Source organism: Arachis hypogaea, chromosome 2, assembly GCF_003086295.3.
Source record: "Arachis hypogaea cultivar Tifrunner chromosome 2, arahy.Tifrunner.gnm2.J5K5, whole genome shotgun sequence".
NCBI lineage: Eukaryota > Viridiplantae > Streptophyta > Magnoliopsida > Fabales > Fabaceae > Arachis > Arachis hypogaea.
Window position 1 is genome coordinate 5,891,734 of NC_092037.1, and position 21,207 is coordinate 5,912,940.

The window sequence follows — 21,207 nt, forward strand, 5'->3', positions numbered from 1 at the left end:
GAACCACTCTACTTTTTATTCAATTTATTGATGCAACAAAAAGAGAGATCTCAACCTAACTTGTCTACATCATAGTTTGGGAATTGAATCGAATGGATTCTTCAACCTTCTACCCAATTTCCCTTGCAATAAAAGAGGAACTCACTCAACCTCACTTGTCTACACCATATAGTTTCATCACGAAATCAAAAAGTATTTTGTCACCTCTAATCACTTAATACTATGATTACAATAGCTAAAGATGTATTTATAACTTCTTATTAGGTTAAAACGAAGAAAATCCTAAAACTCATAAACATAAAGTCCAATCTAATAAATAAATAAACAAAAATCAAAATACATCAAAATAAAGTAATAGCTTTTATATAATATTTAAGCCCTTCATATCACGAACATTTAAAAATGTGTTATTCTCCTTCTCTTCAAAAAAATTCGTCCTCGAATCTTGTAGTTGAAAAAATAGTATATAAAAAGAGATAAATATAAACAAGATATTTTCTTTTTTATATTTTTTTACACTGTAAATTTTTTTATTTTTTTTAAATATAAAATCAACAAGAAGGACAAGATAATAATGAAATACAAACAAAAAAGACAATAACATAAAAAAGGATATGAAAGATACTGAACTCTTTTTTTTATATAAAAAAAAACATACATAGATTAATAAGGATTAATCTAATATCTGAGTTTTGATACCAAATAATACAGAAAAAAAGATAAACAAAATAACATACATGAATTGAAATCAAATAAAAAAGATACATTAAATTTGAAATAGAAAATAAAAGGGATAGATTGAAATTAGATACAAAGAGAATCACTTTACTTTCTATTCAATTTCTTGATATAACAAGAAAGTGACTCCTCAACCTAACTTGTCCACATTATAGTTTGAGAATTGAATCGAATGGACCTCAACCTCCTACCCAATTTTCTGTGCAAAAAGAGAGGGACTCACTCAACCTCACTTGTTCACACTATGTTTTCATCACAAAATTAACAAGTGTTTTGACACCTCTAATCACTCAATACTATGACTACAATGGCTAAGGAGGTATTTATAACCTCTTATTAGGTTAAAACAAAGAAAATTCTAAAGCTTATAAACATAAAGTCCAATCTAGTAACTAAATAAACAAAAATAAAAAACATCAAAATAAACTAATAACTTTTAAATAATATTTGATCTCTTTATATCATAAACATTTGAAGCATGTGTCATTGCTAAAGTTGTACTATGAATATGAAATCTCATTGTAGTTTCACATAATAAAATTAAAAACAATTATCAAGCCAATTTAGTAAATTGTTTAAAATCAAATTGTACAAATCTACCATAATACAACATGCAGTTGAGACAAAAAAAATTAGCATAAAAACATATTTTGACGAGAACCTCACACAATTCAATCATTTCTATAATATTTACTTATACAAATTAGATAGAATTCTCTAAAACTACTCATCACTTGAGTGCCTGCAACCACATTTTTTTCAGAAACCAATGCAGCCATCACAGAAGAATAAAGAAAGTCTAAATAGTAAAAGTTTTAAAATCTAACAACTTCCCTTAAATTAAACAATCCAATAACAAAAAACAGAATCATAAAAAACCTTATATTAAAAAATTTCTAAATCAAAATAGAATTAAAAATCCCTAAATCAAACTAAAATTAAAAAATCCTGAATCGAATACCGTCTGGTATGTGTTACTATTGTGCGTGGAGGAAGACGGTGGCTGTTGGTGCGTGGAAGACAATGACAGTTACTGGTGTATGGCGCCGTGGAGGAGGGTGGAGAGAGAAGCGCTTCAAAGATGGGGAAGGAGAGGAAAGGGTCGTGCCACCGCAGAACGTGAGTCAAGATATTGTGGGGCGGCGTCGACAGCAGAGAAGAGGGAGGAGCTTCGTCGTTGTTAGAGACTAATAAAGTGAGAGGAGATTCAGCGCTGGAAAAGTGGGAGTGGGGTGTTTCAGTCTTATGATGGGTGGGACTGAAGAGGAAATTCTTTGGAGGCTGTTGGTGACACCGGCACTAGCAGAGACCAGGGGGCTGTCGGAGGCGTGGTTTGGAGGAGAGAGAGAGAGAGAGAGAGTGTGGATCTTTCAAAATAAGGAGAGAGGGCGCAATTTTAATTTAGGACAAAATTATCGTCGGATTTATCGAAATATAAATTCGACGGTAATGTATTGCACGTGACCAAAACGCAACGTTTCATTAACTGGGCTTTATCGGTGGATAAATTTGCTAGTAATGATCGCACTAATTTTTCTTTCTTTTTCTCCAATTATTACTGTCGGATTTAGCGTCAGAAAACCAAATCCGCTGGTAAATCTGTTAATAAACCTGACGCTAACGTCTGATACTAAATCCAACAGTATTCAGTATTTTTTTGTAGTATATTTTTATTATCATTAAAAATAAAATAAATAACCGCTAAAAATAATTTTTCTAGTAACGTATAAAAAATTATTCCTAAATCCTTTATATTCTGAAAAAAAAAATTTTATTCAAAAAAGTGGTCCAAAGATGAAATTCCTAATATTTAGATCCATATTACCATACCTAATTCCTGAACTTGAGATATCATAAAAAAGAGAGAAGAAGAGAAATATGGGGCTTATTAGAAAACTGAACTGCTTCATTTTCTTGTACTATGTGCATGCATAATATATATAACTTCATATTTCTTTAAATGTCATTATTTAATGAACTATTAACTTAGTTGTTAAGAACCACTGCTACTAGTATTTTCTAATTAAGTATCAACAGTGTGATTCCGAATGATTAATCTATGTTGAGCCACATGGTGATTAATTGCTATATAGTATAATACATAAAATTTAACTTTTATATATTGTCTGTGTAAAATTCTTTTACAAAACAGGTAATCAATTGCATATTGTTGCATTAATAAAGTGATTAATTTTAAAATTTATTACTTAAAAATTATATATATATGTATATGGAGCACATTGCTGTCATACATAGTGGCATAAACCTGAATAGAAAAGTGCTGGGGAACCAATTAGAAAAAGACAGAGATCCAAAAAAAACATAGACCTAGAAAGTATGTATAGCAATTCCATTTGTTAAGCACCAAATGAACACCAACCTACCTAAAAAGAAAAGGAAAAAAACAAGTAAACAAAGTCTAACCAAAAAAGAAACTACAGAAAGAAACCAATACAATTAAGAAGAAAATGCTACATAAATTGTCATTATTATGGCTGTCAACTATTTCCTAGTAATTAATAATCTCAATTCTTTTAATTAGGGTTTTGATGGTAAGGACCATTTGTTAAACTAACATGTGGTTGAACAATTTTCTTCACAAAAAAAAAATCGTAAACTAAAAAAGGAAATAAAAACAAAAACTAAACGTGCCCTAAAAGTTTCTCATCAATAATACTCTTTTTTCTCCTTTGTCTTAAATAATTGTCTTTTAGACATTTATAGCTAGGTTGTGTTTTGATAAATATGTCAAATTAAAAAAAATAAAAAATATAGACAAAATAAAAAGGTTTTATATTAAAAACCCGAATAATTTTTATGTTATTAGAGCAGCAATATTTAATACAATTTAATTTTTCTATATATTTCTGTTTTCATATCCCCAACTATTTTTATATTTTTATTTCGAGATAATTAATTACCAAACAAAACATTAATAAATAATTTTAATTAAAGTATTATTATTTTTTTTAATGTGTCACAAACTAATAGGTGCATCATGAAATCATTTTTTTAATTTAAACTAAAAATAAGAGACATATAAATAATTATATTTCTGACGTTCTCTCTCACACAGAAATTCTTTTAAATTTGCATAAATTTTTTACATAAACTTTCTTTCTGTTTTTCTTACTTTTACCTCATGCTGATTTTTTTTATCTTTTGAAATTCAACAAAAATTAAACGTTATAGAATATCTAATATCATATTATAAAATCTTTTTTTTTAACTTTAAGTTGAAAAAATCCGATAAATAAATAGTTATATCTATAATAAAGTAGAGTTTGCATACACTAATTGTAAGCCCACCCTACACCATTGATCACTCTAAGGCCGAAAGAGAAGAGAGGCCACCTCATAAAGCTGCTAGCTAGAGAGAGAAAGAGAAAGAGAGATGAATGAAGGTATTGATTTTTTATGAGACTCTATATAAGCAATGGCAAGTTGGGTGGTGTAGGTAGGCATAGAAGAAAGTGGTCCAAAAACTCCTTCAAATGATACAAATACAAATACCTCAAAGCCATAGCTATATTTGAGAAGACAACACTTCCTCCGTACCCTTAATTATTATTATCCATGCCTGTGTTAACACCACTCTCATCTCCTTCAAAAAAATAAAGAATTTATTAATTACTACTTCATTCATTATTTAATTACTTTTTTGTTAAATAAATCATAACATTTAAATTCTATTGAATCTTAATTATAACAATTTATTCAGTTTGCTTAGTCTTATTAGTAATTATTAGAATTGAGAAAATTGAGTTCAACTTTAGAAAGTTTATAAAATTCGTTGAGATTTTATCTCAAAGAATCAATATGAGATTCTAATACAAGATTGACTTTAACATTGATGCCATCCTATGTCTAACATAACTAGAGCACATTGATTGTTATTTTCTTTTAGATTTAATTACTCTATTACTTTTTATAATTTTGTAAAATTTTTAATTAGGTCTCTATATTTTTTTTTCTTTTAATTGAGTAATTGTATCAAATTTTATTTTTAATCGGGTCTCTATATTTTTTTTCTTTTATTGGGATCCCTACACTAATTTTTTTAATTGGGTCCTTATATAATTAAATCAATTACTGTTAAGAAGAATCTAATTAAAAAAAATTAATTAAAAAACCCAATTAAAAAAAATATAAAACTTAATAAAAAAATTTGTAAATTATAGAGATCAATAAAGTAATTAAACCTTTCTCTTATTATATGTTGAACATTGTATTCAATATATATATATATATACACAATAGGTGAAAAAAGCATGCCCTATTATTACTTGGAATACCCAAGATATATAGAGAGGGGGTCCCCAATTCATATATAGAATATTATTATTATACCTTACTTATGTATAGTAGGTTTTCATCACTACTCAGCATATAGCCTTTAATTAAATTAATTTAAAAAATTGTGTGTTAGTAGCTAAAAGGGACTTGTGTGAGGGTGGCGGCACCACCTCCTCCCAATTGCTAATTGCTCTAAGAATATAGGATCTTAATTATTAAGATATATAATTTACTTATTTAAATTAGTCAAAAATTAATACTATTATATTGTCGTAAAATTAAATGTATTATAATTTTGTTCTCCTAATTTTAATATAAATTGCGACTTTTCTATCAGTTTTAAAATTAATGGGAAACCTAATACAAAACCACGATTTATGTATTAAAATGTCATGCGTAAATCGTGAAAAAAAAAATTAGTTTTATACTTTTAATATACAAAAGTAAACCACATAATAGTACCACGATTTAAAGCCAAAATCGCATGCAGACTTGTGTACTAATGGAGTGAATGTGTACTCGAGCAACACATTTATCTCTAACTAACTGTTGTATCGATAAAAGAATCGTAATATATGTTCGAGCATAAATTTTTACAATTTTTTTATTGCATTTGAAAAATTCTAACTTTTATTAGAATCATAATTATTAAAATTAAATTGATAATTAATTCGATCATATTACCAAATTATTATATCACTGATTTAACTAGTAGAACATTGATTTATCTAATTAATTCGGTTATAATTAAATAAAAATATAATATTATAAAAATAAATTAAAATAAAAAATTAAAATACGTATTTTTATAAATATATTAATAATCAAATATCAATTTTTAGACATAACTAATAATATAAAAAGAGACAATAAATTAGTCATTGGTACAAAATATTTTTTCAATTTAAATGAACAAAAACAAACAAAAGATAACATAATCGATAAATCAATCCAAATGATACTTATATCGATTCATCCCACCTTCTCTGACAGGTGTGCCACAATAATATATGCAGTAATTTTTTCTGATTTTTCAACAATTTGTTTACAATAATGCTCCTAAACAGAATCAGGCTTCCCCACTATTCTTATAAACTCTTTTAGTTGTAATCTCAGAAGTTGACGATACTTGTTCTTGAGATGGTGGCATTTTGGATGGCATTTGTGATAAAGGCATTTTTGAGATTCTAACAAAAGAAAAAATAAAAGAGTTACCGCAATAAATTCTACTCCCAACAATATAAAATTTTACCCAGTGATATGTGCAGCATCAAATTCAACTTACAAACAACAACAAATTAAATTCTACTTCCAACCATAAAAAAATTTACTCAATGATATGTTCAACATCAAATTCAACTTACAGGCCGCAATAAATTCTACTTTGAGCAATAAAAAATTTTACTTAATGATATGTTCATTATCAAATTCAACTTACAGACAACAATAAATTCTATTTTCAACAACAAAAATTTTATTCAGTAATATATTTCGCATCAAATTCAATTTACAGCCAGCAACAAATTCTATTTCTAATAACAAATTCAGCTCATTGATAATTTTCAACAACAAATTTAACTATGATAACTTTCAACAATAAAAACTGAAATTCTAATTCTCCAAATATGATTTACAGCAAAACAAAATTAACTAAATCATTATTTCAGCAACAAACTCAACTTTCAACAACAAATTCAACTATATACTGATGATTTAGAGCAATGAAATTGAAAAAGAAATAACAGAGCCAAAGGAAGCTGAAGCTCACCTGCAAGGAGCGTTGACAGTTGAAGCAAGAAGACGAGATTGCGACGGTTACAGAGCGCGACAGAACTTGCGATGGAGACAGAGTGTGGCGAGATAGCGACGGTTACAAGAGAATCAAGACACCGGAGACAGAGAGGGCAACGGCGACACCAGTCGCGAGAGAGGTGAAACTCAGTGAACTTGAAGAAGAGAATGGCAAAAAAAGGGAGAAGAGACTCAGAGAAAAGAGAGAGGTGGATATTAGGAGTTAGGGCACTTAGGGGAGGGGTGTTGTAAAATGAAAGGCAACGTCCCCCGTTTTTCAAATAAAGAAAAAAGTTAAACATGATCCCAGTTTTTTTAAAATTTGTCCGGATCGAATCGATTTTTATCGGATCCAATATTTAAACGGTTAGACAAGTGATTCGGCTTGGTTAAGTAATCGGGTGATTGAATTTTCAGTTGAACTGACCGGATCGAGTTGGATTTGATAACTATGATTAGACCTAAGTGTGATAGACGGTATACTTGTGAATATACTAGTAAGAAGAAAGTTCACCAAATAATCCCTCTTTAAACATAAACTACTCAAAATCTAACAGACACCCATTTATAATCTCACCATCTATTAGAAATTCAAATTGGTGCGCAACATTCTGCAATGTGATTATTCACTCTCCAAATAGCATATAAAAAATGTGTGTCTCCAGAAACCATCATTTTATAAATACATTAATAAAAACCTCATCAAATTTGAACAAGTATTCATGAAGCCTAGCAAAATAATACAATCTAGCACCCTAAAAATAAGAGATGATGTACTCGTATAATGACATCTTTTGCTGCCTACTCACATTAGCAACACAACAACTCATCTAAAAAAACAAAATCCAACCAAATGCACATATTTTTATCTAACATGCGCTAACTATATCAACTCTCCAGTTATAAATGTATTATAATCTAACATTGTTCTACGTCGCAATTCACATCAGCAATTCATAATATCAGCATATTTAGTATACTCAAAGCAGTAAAAAAAAAAATTAAAATTACTAACCTCCTTATTTATGTTCTCTGCCACATGAATAATACCATTTAATCAGTATCATTGATCGTCGCGTTCTGTTATGCGATGCAGTAGATCAAACTGACTAGGTGTTTTAAACCCAGTAACTTATGCTCGATGTGGCTATGATAATTTCTAATTCGTCCATGGTTTTGAGTTACACATGGATATAGGGTCACTTTTCTAAAATACATGCATATGGGCCACCATTTATGCTTGTTACTTAGCTTACTACATAAGTCGTCGTGTTGACCAGATTTTACGTTTAACTTTAAGATTTGTAGTATTAAAAATGGAAGGACAATGTTTTTAGAAAAATTTGCTAGTATTAATCTTCAACTAGTTTAAATAAATTACCTAATTATTATATGTATCAATTTTTAATAATTTTTTAGATATATATATATATATTTTTAATATTAAAAGTGTTTAATGAAAAATAAAGAAACATAAAAAAATATATTTTATACAAAAAATACAAAAGATATATATGCCCGTGCTCTCTCTCTCTCTCAAGAGTCAAGACCTCACCATGTGTGTGTATGTGACATTTCCTCGGAAATTCTCTCTCGGTAAGTGTTACTTACCAACTGTTTGCAGATTAATGCCAGAAGCTAACATAATAATAATAATAATAATAATAATAATAATAATAATAATAAGGGGAGGGGGGTTGTGGTCATTGCTATATTTATTAGTTAATATGTGTATATAGAAAACGGCTATTGTCACGGTTTAAGTCGAATACTAACTATTTTTAATATTTTTAATATTAAAAATAATTAAATTTTAATTTTAATTATAATTTTATAAAATATTTATAGTAATAATTATTATATATTTTTTGTTTAATTTATTTTAATAAAAAATTTTATATATTTTTATTAATTATTCTGTACAATATACAAAAATATATATTAGTATGAGTTAAAAAATAAATATTTAAAGTAAAATATTATTAATTTTTTAAATACAATACACTTATACTAAGGATAACTATTCGAGTACCATAGATAATAAATATCTGATATCTTATTGAATCAAACATTTTTAAATTTTATTGTACATCAGATAACTCCATTGACTCCTTATATTTTTTCTAATAATAATAATAATAATAAGGGGGGTAAAAAATTTAATATTAAATTAAATGTTGTGGTCATTGCTATATTTATTTGTTAATATGTATATATAGAAAAGGGCTATTGTCACTATTTAAGTATTATTTTGGGTATATATAGTAGAGTACATTTCCCTATCATATTCTAACATTGAATGAATTCAGATTAGTAATAAGTAAATTCTTTTGGAATTTCAATCGCTTTCTATTGTATGCATATATAGTTTCTCCATCAACTTGAGAAAGTTAAAGAAAGGATATCAGTATTTATGTGTTGCTCCTTTCATAGCATTGTTGCATTCTCTACTCTCAATGTGCACAAATCAATCATTTATGGAAATGAAAGAAGGGATATATAGTATGTAATTTTGTGGTTTTTGTTTTCTTGAGAAATATAAAAAGCCTTCCTTATTTGCTTAAAAGACAAATTTTCATAAATCTTAGGGTTTACATTTTTTTCTTTGACAAAATAACTATTCAAATATATATTATGGATTGGTTTTATTAATTATATCCTTAAGGATAAAATGTTTGATAAAGGATTTAAAATATATTTTATTAATTAAAAATTACTATTTTAATTATGTTTTATAATAAAATCTATAATTTGATATTAAACCTAAAAAGGGTCTTAATTGAAAGAAAAACTAAAAACACTAAAACTAGATAGTTATAAAAATGTATTTATATTATAAAATGTATAGATAAGATTCTAATTTATTTTAAAGTAGGTTTAATTACTTTGTTAATTCTTCTCGTTTTAATAAATTTGTAATTAACTTTATATATATATATATATTTCAATTGGTTCTTATATTATTTTTAATTTTGTAATTAATTTTTTTGTATAAAAAGTATTAAAATTAATAGAATTTTTTTTTAAAAAAATACATGATAAAAAATTCAATTAGGTTATTAATTATAAATATTTTTAATTTATAAAAAATATTTTATAAATTCTAATAATTTTTATCTGACAAAAACTTAATTAAAATTAGTATAGAGATTTAATTCAAAAAATATAAAAATATAATTATAAATCTAATAAAATTAGAGAAACTAACAAAATAACTAAATTTTTTTACTATTAATGTAGTTACGATGATAGTCAAGTAGTTTTAATAACCTAAATTATATATAAATAACTGGGTGATCATCTAACAAAATATTTTAAACTAACAACATATCAAAATTAAATTAAATTAATAATAATACTACACTAAAAAATCTATATATCAATTTCAACATTTTATTTTCACCGACCTTGATGAGGGTGCCCCAAGGAAAAAGCAAAATATACAAAAGGGTGTCAAGCACATTATAAATATTCTTGTATAACATGAGAGATGTCGTGCATATATAAAACTCTACAATAATTGAAATGTGACCAGACGCCATTCCTCTTGCTAAGGCAAATTCATAATCATCTCATATATTTACATTTACATTTATTATATTTATTTATATAAATTTAATTTTAATATACTGTTAGTATAAAAATATTTTATACATATTTTAATTATATAATATCACATTAAAAAAATAATTACATTTAATATTAATTACATAAATAATTACTAAAAAAATAATTATAATAAAATTACGATATCAAACATTTTATACCGTCAATACATAAAAATTAAATTTTATTATATATATATATATATATATATTATTTGATCCACACTTTAATTTATTATTCCCTATGTTTCTACCTCCACATACAACTTTGAGTATGACAATGTTAATCTTTTTGCTTGTCTATATCATAGATGCAAATTTGCAATTTATGGTGATTGGAGAGTCTGTCCAACCCATTGAGAAATAGGCACATAGATCACACTGGACCACACATGATGCTTACTTTTCATTAACACACTTAGACATCTATTATTTATAGACTCCTATACCTATATATGTATGTATTGCAGTACTTTCAATTAATTTTTAACAGTATATATATATATATATATATATATATATATATATATATATATATATATATATAAATTTCAAATTAAAATTAATGTGCCAACTATATATACTAATCCATCATATTAAAGAGACCACCCCTTGTTTGGTTTTCAGCTTTTAAGAAAGCAAATAGATACCTAAAATGCATACTATAATTTTTTGAATAACAATATCAATTTAATTTTAATAATAACTTTATACGTCATTAATAAAAATAATTATTTTTTATATTAATAATGTGAAAAATTATAAAAAATAAAATAAATATAATTATATAATTTTATAAAATATTTAAAATTCTTAATATATTAAAATTAAACCCTAATAATATATATATATAAGTAAATCTGTTGCATATATCTTTTATTTTAATATTAAAATAATTAATAAAAATAAAATAACTTAAAATATATAATTTTTATATCATAAAAAATATAAAAATATATGTAGAAATTAATACAAACATTATTTTTTCTTTTAATCTTTTGTTGGTTCACTACTTTTTCTTTTCTTTCACTAGCTAAAGCTGTTCACTGTAACATAAAAACAAGCAAATATACTGTTCTATAAATAGTAAATATTCTTCATATAGTTTTATAGAATAAATTATTACTCTAACTAGCATTCATTTTTTAATAAAAAATTATGCAAACTACTACAGTACTAATTCTCAATTTGGCATACATGCATGTTTACTTATAGAGGTATAGACAAATATAAACTTATTTAGAAGACAAAATAAATATATAATAAATTTCTCTTTTTTTTGCTTTAATTTTTTCTATATATCATATATATAGTCTTAGAGTATTCAACGTTACATATCACAAAAAATATATATACATACTAAATAATACCAAAAAATATACCACAAATATTTGAGGATAAATTAATGTATATTTGTAGAAACAAAAAAATCTAATAACTTCCCTAATTACTACTAAAAGCTAAGTAATTAGTTCAAATGATATTTTGTTTTTAATTAGTGGGCTAATAAATAATTAATGTGTGTACGTGTCTAAATACACTTTTTAATCTAGATATGAAAAAAAGAATGGTGTAAGACGTAATTATGGAATGTATAGATATTTTACGTAATTATAATGTTAGAAGTAAAAATTAGACCGTCTGATTTTTTGGCATAAAAATCAGACATTCCGATTTGTGTTTAAATAATTTAAAAAAATTGAAATACACAAATCAGACGGTCCGATTAGCTTAGTCAAAATTCAAATTCTCCATCTTACACAATTCGAACTGTTCGATTAGAGAAAAAAAAAATTTAAAAAAGAAATGGGACTATCCGATTTCTTTTTTCATTGTTTTAAAACAAACTGTCCCATATCCATGTATAACACCCATATTCTCAGCACAGCACACTCTCTCCTGCCATATCGAACAAAAATGAACCGTCTAAATACACGTGTCCTATTTTTTCCACCTTGACTTATGTAGTCTGTTGTTCAGTATAAAATTATAAACTTGATATGCTAGTTGATCATTTCAAAAATAAGTCCTTCAACAATAAGGCATCATCTATATATATTATTTTAGTACCTGTCTAATTTTGTGTTCAATGTGGACTAAGATATATTTCTTGATGACATTTTGAAGCTACCAACCAACTCAGAGACACCAAGCCCTACACACACATTTTATATATATATATATATATATATATATATATATATATATATAGCAATGACCAGAAATTAATAATTAATAAATTTATATAAACTAATAAAATTATATAACTAAATTATGTGTTAATGTAAGAAAATATTGAAGAATACAAAAAATAATGTCGTATTGTCATTAAATTAATTTTTTTTAAAGTAAAAAAAACATAAAAATTGCTATATCTCTAATATAATTTTTTAAGAGTTTTTTTTGGAAATTTGCACAAATTTTTACATAAATTTTTTTTTGTGTCATGCTGATTTTTTTTTAAGTTAATAATAGTGAAATTTTAAACTTTTAAATTAAACAAATTTTAATATTATATTATGAAACTATTTTTAAACTTTTTTAAAAGAAGTGATTTTATAAAACGTATTACTATTCCACATAAAATAATATATGATATTCTTTTAAAATTTAAACTTATCAGTAATAGAATCTGTACTAAACTTCGTACCTATTTTTTCAATATAAAGCCAAAGAAAATTAGCGAATAACTAGATTATTATATGGTTTGGTGGTTTTTTATTTATTTTGTTTTGTTTTAATAAGTTTGTACCTTTATAGAGAATAATAATTTTTTTTTGTCATAATTCATAAATACTATTAAACATAACCCACACACACATATATACACACGCACACATTTGTAATGTTGTGTTTATTATGTTTTTTTTTTTTTTTTTGAGAATTAGAAGTAATACCCCTGTATCTGTCCTAGTGTCCCTACTAATAAGTGTATTCAATTACTATTTAGAGTATTTATTAACGAAACCTAAAAAATAAATAATTACAACATGCATGGTAAGATCTTGTTAAATAATTGGTGTATGTGCTCATAATCGAAATTAAAAATACATATTAGATTACCCTACATGTTACCAATTTTTAATGAATTTGACTTCTAGGGACCCTAATTCAAGGCGTGTCTAATCTTCTTACCTCAAATTAAACAACTCATCAACTTATGCAAGTATGTATTTTAACCTTTTATTTTTTTTTTCTCCCTTAAGGTATTTTTCAATTTAGCCGTTCAAAAGTATTAATTTATCGTAAATCAGAATTTTATTAAAACATCTATGTAATTTACTGATAAATTATTGTATATACATATGATATAATTCAAATGAATAAATAAATTGATTATTCAACTAATTTAAATTAGTTACTAAATTTTTATATATCTAAGTTTAACATCTTATTTTTTTAATGAAATTATAGATATTTTTATTAAATGGCAATTTTATCTAAGTATTTGAGATCTGATAAGGAAATGACTTTTTTATATTGAATTTCTTATACTCATAATTTATATTCAATACCATGCATTAATTAAAGAAAAATGAAAATCTATCACTTCAACTTACTAAATTACTATCTGTATTAATATATACCTAGATATATACATAATATCTTGAAGATAGAGCACAAAATATAGAGTTATAGATTGATGACTATACGTACCTAATTATAGGTCAACCACGTGCAGAGAGTGGTTTCTTTATTTATAATTAATAATGCATATGATAGATAATTCAACTTCCGGTTTATTCCCCCAAGTAACATAGTTTGTCTATATATGTTCAACAAGTTCTTATAAATGATTATGAAATCTAAGTACAATTAGTAGTTGTTTGGATTATTGTTTAAATATTATGTATTAAAAGTGAATTTAATCTTTTTAAGGTCTTTAAAATTCTTTTTGTCAAAGCTATTTATTTACGTAGGGTAAAGTACTAAATTGATCCCGTATATTTAGGCGTAATTCTGTTTTAGTCTTTAAGATTTAAAGTATCCTATTTGAATCCAAAAAAGTTTCATTTAACTTTAATTTAGTTTCACTGGAGATCAAAGATAAATAATTAACGAAATATCCTACATGAAAACAGTATAAGAACAAAGTCGATAATCTAGAGAATAAGTACAAGTTACAGAGGCACAAAATCAACCGTGTATGTATCAATACATTTATTTATCATTTTTCTTATAATTAAAATGAAATATTTTCTATAAAATTAAAAAAAATGTTAAATACATATATTGATGCATTCATGGTTGATTTTGTGCCTCTGGATTTCATATTTCTTCTCCAAATTGTCGACGTTGTTCTTATACTGCTGTCATATAGTACATTTCGTTAATTATTTATCTTTGACCTCACGGTGGGACTAAATTGAAGCTAAATGAAACTTTTTTAGATTCAAATAAAACACTTTAAACCTTAAGGACCAAAGCAAAATTACGCCTAGACGTAGGAGACTAATTTAATACTTTACCCATTTAATTATATTTATAGACGTTATTTTTAATATTTTTTGAAGAATCTAACAATGTCTTTTTATAGTTAAAAGAGAGAAATTCAAATCCTCCCTAATAAGATGGAATTTCTAATAATTAAATTTCCTCTACCACAAAAGAAAATATGTACAAACATATGTTTCCTTTTTTGTTTTCTTTTGTCCAATTATTTGATTGTGTATCTAAACTAAAGAATTGTAAAATTATTGCAATTAAATTAATTATTTTGCATTTCATTGAAAATCACTTTGTGTGTTATAAAATAATCAAGGGTTTTCTGTTGTTTTTCAAAACCCCCCCCCCCCAAAAAAGAAAGAATCTTTTGTTGAAAATCACTTTGTGTGTTATAAAATAATCAAGGGTTTAAAGAGAATAAGTTCTCAACATTAAAAAAAAATCATAAACAAAGTATTTTTTCAATAAATGAGTTTCTAATGTTTTTTTCTAAATATATATATAAAAATCAAATTGCAAAAACAAATTTCTTAAGAATTAGACAAAAAGAGAAGAAAAATATATTTTAATTTATACCTAAAGAAACTATTATAAGAAATCAACTTATGTGAATACTACATAGAGCACTTTTTCTTTATATTGTAAAGAAATTCCAAGATCTAACAAAACAGCAAAATATTAAATGTATATGAAGATAATATATGGTATAGACTAATGTTATTATTAAAAGCTAGAACAAAAAAGGTCATGATAGTTGTCACTTTTACCCTGGGGATCTGGTTTATTAAATATGAATCGAACTTTGGGTTGGGGGAAGGAAGGAGATTTTGAAATCTTGAACAAGTTATTGGTTTGGCTTTGAATATCTCTCTCTCTCTCTCTTCTTTTAATTAAAAAAAATAAAATATTTAATAACAAAATAATTTAATAAAAATATCAAAATTTATTATTTTTAATTTTATTTAATATATTTTATAATAAATAAACATTTAATAAAATAAATTTAAATTATTTAAATTTATTATTTTTTTATCTTCTTAACACTACCGTTAAAAAAATAAATATCATAATTTTTTTTGTGTCTAATAAATATCATGATTGAAGCATAATATATCTGAAAATCTTGACTCATTAATTAGAAGACACCAGTAGATAAAATGAAATATTGATAACCGATCGATGTTGTTATCTGAAATTCATATTAAATTATTTAAACAAACAGAAATTTATTTTTAAAAAAAAATCAGGTATCTTTTAAGTGAATTGTTTTTTCATTTTCAAAAATCGACCTTGAAATATTTAATTAATTAAAGTATCAAGATATGCTATCTCTTGATTATCATTATGATAACTACGGTGATTATATATTTTAGACAGCCGTCAAAATTGTTACTAATATTAAAGTGACATTTTTAAATTTTTTAAAATATTTTTTATTTCAAAATAAAAGCCAAAAATACATTAATTTTAATAATATTTTTAAGTGCCATTATAAATTTTAATACAACTATATTACGTATATATTATAAATCAGTTATAAAATCAATTATTCGTATAATATATATTAAAATATAAATATATATTAAAAAATAAATTAAATAATATATATTTATTATAAATATATAATAATTAATTTAATAATTACTTTTTTTTATATGTGTATATATAATATTTTTGTATTTCAATATATAGTATAGAGAAAAGTATGGGAGGAAAGGTATAGGGTGGTGCAGAGAGACGTTTCCTTACTACTGGGACCATTACACAAACAGCACACAATCAATGGCACCAAAAGTCAAGAAAATAAATAAGCAAATATATACTATTTATATACACACGCACCTAACACTGTTCATTATCTTTCTACACCGTTGGCATTGTAATTCTAACCCTTCTTCTACTTTATTTTGTTCTCTTCAAACTCTTAAAAACAACAGCTAGCCATAACCATATTGTTCCCCTTTCCTTTTTTATATTATAATTTAATTTAATAATAAACAAATAAATTAGTCTCTATTTTAAAAATTTAATTGATTTGATGTATTGTCAATATAAAATCATTTTATACATGCATATAATCACATAATGTCATATTAACAAAAATAACTATTTTTTATATTGACCGCATGAATAATCATCTAAAAAAAATTATAATTGTACACGGTCAGTACATAAAAATTTAGTCATAATATTATTTTATACAATTTTCTTTTAAAAAAATACTTTTTGACATTAACAAATAAACTAGTATCATTTTTAACCTAATAATAATAATTGGTTGACAATAAATAGAACAATAAATAAATAATTAATTATAGAATTTAAGTAACATACATAAGGTAGCCAGCTATATCTAGTTCAGTTCAACTCAAACTCAACATATACTGGCTTCTGAAACATAACTGGAAAATTTTGACATTTCTCTCTCTTTGGAAACTATTAAAATTGAGTGGACTTAACAGATATAAAACTCATAAAGTTAAACATTTTATACTTACAAATATCACAGAAATCAAATTAGTATAAAACTCGTGATAATATTATCCCAAATATTATGAAAACGACTAGTTGCTCACATGGCCCCAAATACCCACGTTATTATTCATGGGTCCCCCACATAATATGCCTAATCCTGCTGTAGTTAGTATTTACCTCTCCTTAATTCAAAACAAAAATTTTCACCTCATCATTTTCCATCACTTAAATAGAAAAATTATCAAAACATGGAACCACCCATAAACCCTAATTAAACATCTCTTTGTGTTGTTATTATTTCTTTCTTATGATAAAATAAATTTTAAATTATAAATATAAATATAATTAAATTTATTTATACAATAATACATAATTAAATATTTATATAAAAAATTTTACGATACATAAAAAATCAAGCTAAATTAAATCCTAATCATTTGTGATTTTTATCTAGTAAAATATTTAAAAATACTGTATATACACTGAAATTAATTATTATATATTTGTGTATAAATATATATTATTTAATTTATTTTTAATATATATTTTATATTTTAAGATATTTTTTATACTAGTAACTAATTTTAATGATCGGTTTTAATATATATATATATATATATATATATATATATATATATTATAGTTGTAATTTTTTTTTTGTCTACGGTATCCTTCGATCTGAAAGGTTAAGGATTAATTCGTCGTAGATTTGAGCTTTATTTAAGGGTCCGTTGGCTAATGAATTACTACATGTATATGATAAAATTCAAACTCCGACACTTACTTAAACAGACGAGTGAGCTGATCACTCATCCCACCTAAATTAATTTAGTTATAAAATCTTTTAAGTGTCCTAATTAAGATGCGTATAATTAATTAATGAAATATTATATATAGTAAATTACTATCCTAGTTGTAAAGAAGCTTCCTGTGAGGTAACTATACTAGTTGGCTAAACTCACATCACCACCTTCTCCTTAGCTTCTTTTTTTTTTCTTTTCTTTTCTCTCTCCATAGGTAGCATAATAATAAGGTGCTCTTTCATGTTGGGGTATGTATGATGTGCATAGTAGTAGGTCAACAATAAACACATATACAGTACTAATAACTAAATCACCCTCCCTTTCTTTGCTTTTTCATTTCTGAATCTTACCTTCCATTATTCTTATTCTTATTCTTCTACTTCTCCTCCTTCTTCTTCTTCTTCTTCAATTCTTCTCCATCTACCATGGCCTTGTTGTCTTTCTCTAGGGTTTGAGCCTCAGGTCCCTCTCTCTCTTTCTCTCTTTCCTGGTCAAATATGAAGGCACCGACTCTTTCAATTGTTGTCTAGTGATTTGTACTACAACAACAACAAAACAATCAAACACATATGCTCTCTTCTCTTCTCTTACTTTTCTTTCTCTCTCTCTTTTACAGCCTCACAAATCTGGGCTTCCTTTGATTCAATTCAATTCAATTCCATTTAATTCCCTCTCTATAATTATTTCTCATTGTTCTTTGGTGAGTTTCTTTACTATATTTGACTGCTACTACTCTTATCTCTTTTCCCAACACCCCTTTTCTTTTTTTTTAATTTCCCCTAACAAAAAAATAAATAAAAATTAATTTTATTCTTAGTTTGTCCCTCTTTTCTTGCTTAATTGTAAATTATTATCAATATTTTTCTTTTTTTTTGCTTAACAATTAATACAATTCTTTAATTGTGTTAAGATCCAACAGAGTGATAAATATAATTAGGAGGAATTGAAAAGGGTGTGTGTGGGTCACACACACTATAATTTCATTTCATGGAGTTGATGCAAGAATCCAACAAAGGCTACTCTCAAGATTTGGAAGAAGAAGAGGAGGAGGAAGAAGCACCGGGAGAAGAAACCACCACCGCCGCCGGTAAGCACTTCTTCTTCCATCCACAACCACCATCACCATCATCATCATCATCATATAATTGGGGGATAATATAAATTATTCATGATCATCATCATCATCATCATAATCATAATTGAATCTCATTAAAAAAAATTCATGATATCGGTTAGGGTTACACCATCATCAACATCAAGATGCAACAACATCAAATTACTTCAACCACACAACAAGAATGAATCAAAATCAACCGCAACCGCAACCGCAACAGTTAGTAGACTTTATGGACTTGTCACTTGGGACAAACATCAACCACCATGAAGGCATCAACAATTTCCAAGGATACTCCTCTTCCTCCGCCGCCGCCACCACCACCACCACAAATAATACAAATCTACAACCTCCGCTGCCTGCTCCGGCGGAGAAAGAGCACATGTTCGACAAAGTAGTGACGCCGAGCGACGTAGGGAAGCTGAACAGGCTGGTAATTCCCAAACAGCATGCGGAGAAGTACTTCCCGCTCGACTCGACGTCGAACGAGAAGGGACTTCTCCTGAATTTCGAAGACCGGAACGGGAAATTGTGGCGGTTCAGATACTCTTACTGGAACAGTAGCCAGAGCTATGTGATGACGAAAGGATGGAGCAGATTTGTGAAGGAGAAGAAACTTGATGCAGGTGACATTGTTTCTTTCCAACGCGGAGTTGGAGAAAATTATAGACATAGATTATACATAGATTGGAGAAGAAGACCTGATAATCATCACCATCACCATCACAATCTCCATGGAGGACTTGATTTTCCCTCTTCGTCTTCCAATTTCATCACGCCCTTCTTCATTCCCAGTCAAGCGTCTTCACATTACTCTACGATTCGATACGGTGGCAGATTTTCCTCTCTGCCACCGCAATCGCAACCACAGCCACAGCCACAGCCACAACCGCAAATGATGATGTCACCAAGACATCATCATTATTATCCAATTCATCATGGTGGATATGGCGGCTATAATCATCCTCACAGTAATGAGTTGTTTTATCTGAGATCAACAACATCAACAACACTACCTTCTCCTCCTCCTCCTCCTTCTTCTTCTTCAATGTCAATGGTTGATCATCATCATTACCATCAAGGATTATTGGCAAGACAACAACAAGAACAAGAACAAGAAAGGGGGTCACCAATGATCATAGATTCAGTACCAATTGCTCATCATTTTCATCATCATGGGGGTGGTGGTGGTAATGGTAATAATGGTAGTAATAGTAATAGTAACAATAATAGTAACAATAATAATTCTGCAGGAAAAAGGTTAAGGCTATTTGGTGTGAACATGGAATGTGCTTCTTCTTCTTCAACAACAACACAAGAAGATCATCAAGAACAAGAACAAGAAGATCCAAAATGCTTCACCTTGTTCTCTTCTACTAACTCAAGGGATGCAGAAGAATCTGGTGGAGAAGATCAGAGAAGAAGAATAAGGGAGCAAGCTGCAAATTTTTTTGATTTGGACCCTTCTTTGCAATTCCGCCAACACTGATGAAGAATTGATCATCATCTTCATCTTCATCAATTGAAGAGAGAAAAAAGAAAAAGAAAAATTGAAACACATTCAATTCATTCACCAGTTCTAAAGTGTTAACTATACACTCTGATCTTTTGCAGCATTTTTTTCCTTCTTAATTTTAATTATATTATTTTTAATTATTTCTCCTCTTTATTCTTTTCTCTCATATCCGTAATTAGTGTTCATTCAGCTTTTAAGGCTTTTTAGTACGTTTAGAACTGGTCAATGCATTAAATTAGATCGGGATTTGGGTCATGAGAAGGAAAATGAAGAGAGGAAAAAAAAATCAAAAGAAAATAGAAAAAAAAATGGCCTCAAAAACCTTAATTCAATCACACGTTTATTTAGACCTTTGTCATCAATCATCAATTGTGTATAAATACAATACAAAACTATATAGTATAGCATAATTTAATTTAACTT

General features: G+C 26.5%; 1 protein-coding gene across 1 annotated transcript; it reads left to right on the top strand.

Annotated features, from left to right (window-relative positions):
- The first annotated feature begins 18,332 nt into the window (after positions 1–18,332).
- Positions 18,333–20,924, top strand: LOC112734685 (uncharacterized). The gene is made up of 4 exons (XM_072205816.1): positions 18,333–18,616; positions 18,771–18,854; positions 19,065–19,241; positions 19,391–20,924. The coding sequence occupies exons 3-4, from the start codon at positions 19,142–19,144 to the stop codon at positions 20,755–20,757; spliced, it is 1,467 nt and encodes a 488-aa protein (XP_072061917.1). The 5' UTR covers positions 18,333–18,616; positions 18,771–18,854; positions 19,065–19,141; the 3' UTR covers positions 20,758–20,924.
- The last annotated feature ends 283 nt before the right edge of the window (positions 20,925–21,207 follow it).

What these genes read in the sequence shown, in the direction of transcription:
- LOC112734685 (XM_072205816.1), top strand. Translation starts at nt 19,142, where the DNA reads ATGGAGTTGATGCAAGAATCCAACAAAGGCTACTCTCAAGATTTGGAA. An exon ending in AGAAACCACCACCGCCGCCG is followed by an intron (nt 19,242 to 19,390) that starts GTAAGCACTTCT and finishes GATATCGGTTAG; the next exon opens with GGTTACACCATCATCAACAT.